The sequence below is a fragment of the Macrobrachium nipponense genome, chromosome 5 (assembly GCF_015104395.2).
Source record: "Macrobrachium nipponense isolate FS-2020 chromosome 5, ASM1510439v2, whole genome shotgun sequence".
Classification (NCBI taxonomy): Eukaryota; Metazoa; Arthropoda; class Malacostraca; order Decapoda; family Palaemonidae; genus Macrobrachium; species Macrobrachium nipponense.
Window position 1 is genome coordinate 24,835,358 of NC_061107.1, and position 7,569 is coordinate 24,842,926.

Below are 7,569 nucleotides of genomic sequence, written 5' to 3' on the forward strand. Positions count from 1 at the left end.
TGATAGAAAGATAAGATGTATCCCAATTCCATGTCTTCAGCCTGACGAGGAAGAGGAAGACTGAGACGTCCCCAAAATCCTCCACCGACCGACTTCGTCATAATCTTCCCCCGTAAAAGTATTAGATTCCATAACCAGTTCTCTCCTGTTCATTATCATATTTTCTCCGGTTTCCCTCCTCTCGTCTTTCCCTCGCACCCTCTGTCACGTCGCCTATGATCTATCTCTTCTATTTTCGTACGTCATTCTCTGCTGCTGCTGCTTCTTCTTCTTACCAAAAAAATAAAAAAGAAAAAAAAATGGCGTGCATATGCAGTTCAATTAATTCCATCTCAGTCTCTGAAGCGATTCGTCGCTTATTATATCTGATCGGAATCTTTCTTTAAAAAAAAGGAATGTCGGAATCCCTTGTTTCTCGATTCTCCCTAATCATTCATTTCGTATCCCATTATCTGCACTTTTTTCCCTGTCGATGTTCCATAACATCACCTGTTTTTTTCTTTTTCTTTGGGGGGGGGAGAGAGAGAGAGAGAGCGTGCATTTTGGGTTTCCGATGGATGAACGTCAAATACCTAGAGAGAGAGAGAGAGAGAGAGAGAGAATTAAGTACCATTTCGTCTTATTCCTTTTCTAGTCTGTTCCTCCCTTTGTTGTCTTTAAACTAAGTTCATCAATAATTATTTATAATTACACCGAAACGTCAAAATGAAAGATCCAAATATTGTTAGCACGAGAAGGAAAGCTGCATTTGAATTCATTAATAAATCACTCGGCCGGAACAATTAGTCGGCCCTAATTACTCCCGGTTAAGATTTTTCAGTATTTGACTAATATCATTTCCTACTCTTTAATGTCTTTGTTTGTGCCTTTGTTTGCTAATTGCTTAGAATATGCGCAAGATAAACTTGAAGCCACGCCCGCTTATTTCCCCTATTTCCTCTGTTTGAATAATATAACCTCCTTTATAACATTATCAATTTACTTTTTCTTTTTCTTATTCATGGTTTTTATGGTCTTCACTCTTTCAAGAAGCAAACCCATAACCTCTCCTTGTGGTTTTATGGTCACTTCCCGTCGGCCTCTTCCGAAAGCTGTGTGGAATGTGATATTCTTCATGAATATTGTATTCAGTTGATAATTCCCGTATGGGGGGTAGTGCCGTCAGTGGACCTCATGCAGTGCACTGTAGGCATTACCTAAGGTTCTTTGCAGCTTGCATTCGGCCCCTAGCTGCAACCACTTTCGTCCATTTTACTGTACCTCCTATCATATTCTTTTTCTTCATCTTACTTTCCACCCTCTCCTAACACTTGATTCATAATGCAACTGCTTTGAGGTTTTCCTCCTGTTACACCTTTCAATCGTTTTACGGTCAATTTTCATATCAGCTCTGAATGACCTCATAGGTCCCAGTACTTGGCATTTAGCCTAAATTCTATATTCAACTCAACTCATTTCAGTTAATATCTTACCAATAACGGCTTCGCCTTGTGTGGGACAGAACAGAACCCGTTGAATGACAGTGGCGTAGGAATCAAGGAGGAAGAGTAGTAGAGGTGACTTTTACTTCAGGTCATAAATTCGCGTTTCTATATAGTCTTGGAATTAACGAAATCAAGCTGGTTAACATGTGACTAGTCCTTTTATCAAGGGTGTTCTCAATTATATATATATATATATATATATATATATATATATATATATATATATATATAAAGATATATGCCACAAGGAAAAATAAACGAAGGAGTAACTGCGAGACCTTTCGACGTTTCCACGTCCTTACTAATGGAGAAAGGACGTGGAAACGTCGAAAGGTCTCGCAGTACTCATTCGTTTATTTTTTTTTCCTTCGTGGCAATATATCTTTATTTATGGATTTATCACGTTCCAACTTTACGGATTTCGTATTACAGTTATACATACCATATATATATTTATATATATATATATATATATATATATATATATATATAATATATATCTATACATATATATATATACATATTATATATATTATATATATTATATATATATATATATATAATATATATATATATGTATGGGGCGTTCTATCACAATCATCCTATTCGACTGGGTGATTTTATAGGGGCTGTGGTATTCCGGGTTGCATCCTGCCTCCTTAGGAATCCATCACTCTTCTTACTATGTGCGCTGTTTCTAAGAGCAAACTCTTCTGCATGAGTCCTGGAGCTACTTCGCATCTAATTTTTTTCCAGGACCCCTTTCAGGGATCTGGGATCGTGCCTAGTGTCCTTTTGATGATGGGTACAATTTCCACTGGCATATCCCATATCCTTCTTATTTCTACTTTCAGGTCTCGATACTTATAAATTTTTTGTCTTTCTTTCGCATTTCCTCTGGTGTCCCATGGTATTGCGACATCGATGAGTGATACTTTTTTCTTGGTTTTGTCTATTATTATTATTATTATTATTATTATTATTATTATTATTATTATTATTATTATTATTATTATTATTATTATTATTGAGAAATATATTACCTAACATCTCTTTCTACCGTAACATTTTCTGCTAATACTCTTGAATTAAAAGACAGGGTCATGAAATCATGCAACTAAAATGCGCTATTTTCAAAGGATACAAATTGAATTCCTTCTTTTAGACATGCAGAAATTCCCATTGAAATTGCAAATGGTGTATTTAATTTTCTAAAAAAAAATCAGTCGTGTGAAACTAGAAAACAATCAGAGAGAGAGAGAGAGAGAGAGAGAGAGAGAGAGAGAGAGAGAAAGCAGATGTGCTCAGTACTTACCGACCACGTTGAGCGCATACGTGCACGGCACCCGTGTACGTCCTACGCGATTTCTCGCGTAGCAAATGACTTGAATCGGAGCTGTTGGGGTGATGGTGGCGTAAGACTTGACCGGTGACGAAGGATCAACGCGATGAGGCAGAAGGGAGTCCTTAGCGAGAAGGTCGTCCTCTTTCGGCCACGAAGGAGGCAAAGGAGGTACCTCCTTGGACATGGGATTGTGCGTCATCCTATAGTCAGGGTCCGAGGGCAGGGCCTGACCCGGCGGTAAATTCAGGACGTTCGAGAGATGCGGTATTTGCTGGGGTATTTCACCCCTCCTCCGGTATGACCATGCCCTTGGGGTCGACTGCCTTGGGTATGGGCATAGGCGGTGGAGGCGCCACCATCCAAGTGAAGGAGATGTCCTTAGGAACCGCTTCCATTTGACAGGATAATTTTATGGTCTTGTTTGCGGCCACCACCAGTTGACTTTGTGGATTCCCTGAGCAGTAAGGAGCATCTACAAAAGATGGAGAGAGAGAGAGAACATCCATTAGCTGAGATACATCAGAGGAAAAGATCATTCATTCGAGTGGCCCTGTGATTCTGAAAGTAGCGGAATAGAAAGCATTTAAACTCTCGAGTAAGCAAAGATCAATCTTAAGAATATGCGTAAAAAGTTACTGAATAGTAATAAGAATTAAATTTTTGGAAACATGCCATGTATAAATGAACTGTAAAATGCTAAATGATTATGCAAATCACAGAAAAGGGTATTTATTTTAATCAATTCTAAGCATTGAATGGCAGCAAATTAGGAAAAAAATTATTAAATGAACTTTCATCGCTTCAGAAGCATCTTGGGAAGAATAAAAAGCCAAACATCAAATAGACGATAATCACAAGTCATTTCAGGAAGAGGTTAGACATATTAAATGGTCATTTTCAGGGTGATTTTCAATTTGCCTCCGTCCCCATTATCTAGCACATACGACCAGAAAGTATTATTTTCTTTTGTTCATTTGTTCGATAGGGTATTCAGGATTATAAACTATGTTTAAGTCCGGTATAAGAGAACGTCCGCTACAAAATAAACGAATGAATTCCCTTGATACTTATAAAATAAGGAGGAATTCGAAATACATACATGCAATGAGTTATACATACTGTATTAGATATGACTTTTTTTCAGTGCATAACCAGGATAAATGTACATACATACATATAAATATTCTTAAAGACAGGATAACAAGCGAAGTAGGTAGAACGTGAGTGACAAATATTGCTCTCCAAGGAACTTCGAAGTATTGAGTAATGCAGAGAGAGAGAGAGAGAGAGAGAGAGAGAGAAAAGTCCAACTTACGAGCGACTTTGAGATGGACGGCATTGGAGTGTCCGTCCCCTTCGGAATTGGAGGCGAGGCAAGTGTACAACCCGGAGTCGTTGCGATTGACGGGCGAGATGACGAGCGAAGTGTTGTTCCGACGCCACCTTCTCCCAGTGACTGACACGACGCGACCCTTTTCGGGGAGAGGAAGGAGAAGAAGAAGAAGAAGAAGGTTGTTCAGGTGATCACTATCATTAAATCATCACAGTTTGTCTTCGTTAATTACCGCTCGCCCTTAAGGAAGAATTGAGAGTTATTAGATCATCGCCATCAATAAATCATCGGTGTTTGTTTTCGTTAATTGCGACTGGCCCTGAAATCATTGGGATGAGAAGGATTATCATCAACAATGTCTAGCATCAGCTGCTTCTTTTGTTATTTACTGATACATTATGAAAATAAACCCCAAGGTATAACAAACATTATTTGCTGATGTTTTCCTCTTTTTTCCTATAACCTTCAGTTTTTATAGTTTTTGCCTTCACTTTGACAATACCTAAAGCTTCCAGAAATAGAATAAACATAATTATGAGTATTTGGTTTCTTATAGTCTTCAGTTTTCATAGCGTTTTTTTCCTTCACTTTGACAATACCTAAAGCTTCCAGAAATAGAATAAACATAATTATGAGTATTTAGTTTTTTAGAGACTTCAGTTTTCATAGCGTTTTTTTTCCTTCACTTTGACAATACCTAAAGCTACCAGAAATAGAGTAAACTCATTTATGAGTATTTGATTTCTTATAGTCTTCAGTTTTATAGCGTTTTTGCCTTCACTCTGACAGTACCTAAAGCTTCCAGAAATAGGGTAAACATAATTATGAGTATTTGGTTTCTATAGTCTTCAGTTTTCATAGCGTTTTTGCCTTCACTTTGACAATACCTAAAGCTTCCAGAAATAGAATAAACTCATTTATGAGTATTTGGATGCAGCAGCCCCGTCCAATTTCACGTAAGAGAACTCTTAACTGTTCTTTCCAGAGCACCATTCGTACTGATAAACACCACCAGAGATAATTTCACCTACAGTTTTACGAAACAGACGAACTTACAAACTTAGGCTTGCGTAAGAACGCGGCAATAAAGATGAATTTCCCCAAGGGTTAACTTCCACCAAAATCCTCATGCCCTGAGATCCTATACTGCACCGTAAAAAAGGGGGAAAAAAGGACATCGATATATCACATTACAAAAGACATTACATTCAACATAGTACAATATATCATGTCCATTGCGTGCACGCTATATTTCAGCCCAGTAAAGTTAAATTTATGTGCGGTATTACACATATACCTGACATATCATAGGATGCTTTTTTTTCGGAGGTTTTTTCCCTCCTATTTCTTTCTCACTCGCCTTTTGTTGTTATTTACGTAGCATTTTAGAAATGAATATTTATTATCATTAAATGTTTTATAAATTCCTGTAAGTGCATGTTCAGCTTTCTGTAATATTTAATTATTCATTGCTATCTTGTTTTCCTATGTTATGGTTTTTTCCTTTCATTTTCTTTACTTTTCATTTTTTTTTTAAATTTTTTTCCTTCTCGTTAGTGCTTTCTCCATTACATTTCATTGCTGAAATTTTAATAGCCTCCTCTCTCGGTGTTTGTTTATTTGTTGTTCTTAATCTTGCCCATTTCTCTTCGCTCTCCTTTTCACAAAAAGGCATTATATTAAAAGGGAACAATGCCTCCCAACTTAATGACCACTACTAATGTTCCATACGAATTCGTATATAACAGTAATAATCTCATTATGATTATTGTAATGAGATCCTCTTTTACTGTTGTAACTTGGAAAGAGATTGGCTTTTCAACTGCATCATTTTCGCTTACTTGGGGAGTAAGCCTGCAAGCTACTTTGTTGTTGTTTTTGTTGTTCTTATTATTGTTGTTCTTCTTGTTGGTGGGTAGGAAGGGTCTATGGAAGATCCTAAAAAGGTCTGAAAAAGGTGTTTCGCGTTGAGTTAAAGATACAGGAATTTTGGGATAGGATATTTAGGATTTATTTATCAGAATGAAAATGTAAAAAATAAATTATGTACAGAAAAATATTTCTAATAAAATATAGCATATTTATTTTTATCTTCGTTTGTGAAACAACGCTCTATTTGACCGCAGATTTTAGGAGGTTTTAATTTATTTGGTGTAATGAATTTAGGCTATGTCTCTGTTGGAGTATTTTGTGTTTCCACTTATGACTGAGAATATATAAACATGTTTAATTTGTGCCCTATTTTGATTCTTGTTGTTAGTATGAGTAGTACTAAGTATGAGAGTTAATTACGAAGACCACTTCACTTTACGTTAGGAATATAATGTTTACAACTATGCGTGAGGGGAAAGTCTTGCAAGCGTCCAGAGTAAGCTGGAGGACGGGTCATGCCTTGTTTGTAATTCTTTTATTTCTTTGAGTAAAACAAATGAAAAACTTGATGTAGTTGCAACGGCAGTCTCGTCTGAAAATAAAATAGTAATCATCCATCATCATCGACACCATCATAAAATAAAAGTTAAAATAATAATAATAATCCTTAGCATCATCACCATCATCATCATCATCATATAATATAATTTAGAATGGTAGTAATAGTCATCATCATTATAAGTTATGCTCATCATCATCATCGTCATAAAATTTTATAATGATAATAATAGTCATCACCATATGATATAATGTAGAATAATATTAATCATCATCATCATCATGTTAGAATATTCATTATCATGATCACCATGCAATAACAGTTAGAATCATTATATCATCATAATGTTAGAATAATCCTCATCGTCACATAATATGATAAAATGGTCAAAACAATCATCATTATGATATAAAATAAAATGTAAGTAAAACCAGCGATGAACAGTATTTTCGAGACCTCGTAAGGGGATAGTGCCGTCAGTGCTCCTCATGCAGTGCAATGCAGGCATTACTTAAGGTTCTTTGCAGCGTGCCTTCGTCCCCTAGCTGCAACCCCTTTCGTTCCTTTTACTGTACCTCCATTCCTATTCTCTTTTCTTCCATCTTTCTCTCCACCCTCTCCTAACAATTGATTCGTGGTACAACTGCGAGGTTTTCCTCCTGTTACTCTTTTCAAACCTTTTACTGTCAGTTTCTATTTCAGCGCTGAATGACCTCATAGGTCCCAGTGCTTGGGTACTTTGCGTTTCTTTTAGTGTGCTCTCTGAAAACATCAGTAATTGCCTTGGGTCAAAACGTATCTAGGAATAGAACGGAATCAGTTAATGAAAACAAATTCGGTTTACTGGAAAAACTTGAATTCCAGGTAAAAATATCATATCGGAAATAAAATCATTTCCCACTGGGTGCTTGGACAGTTTTCGTCCCTTGGTTAATTCGTTCTGTCGTCGGTTAATTCGTCCCCGGACAATTCGTCG

At 36.6% G+C, this 7,569-nt stretch overlaps 1 protein-coding gene across 1 annotated transcript in view; it reads right to left on the reverse strand.

The window, feature by feature from the left end:
* The window catches only part of LOC135215257 (uncharacterized), a gene marked incomplete in the record, with an annotated part of 184,379 nt that overhangs the window by 20,654 nt on the left and 156,156 nt on the right, over window positions 1-7,569 (reverse strand). Inside the window, 3 exon segments of the mRNA XM_064249788.1 lie at window positions 2,800-3,118; window positions 3,120-3,301; window positions 4,145-4,301. Coding sequence (XP_064105858.1) covers window positions 2,800-3,118; window positions 3,120-3,301; window positions 4,145-4,301 — 658 coding nt within the window.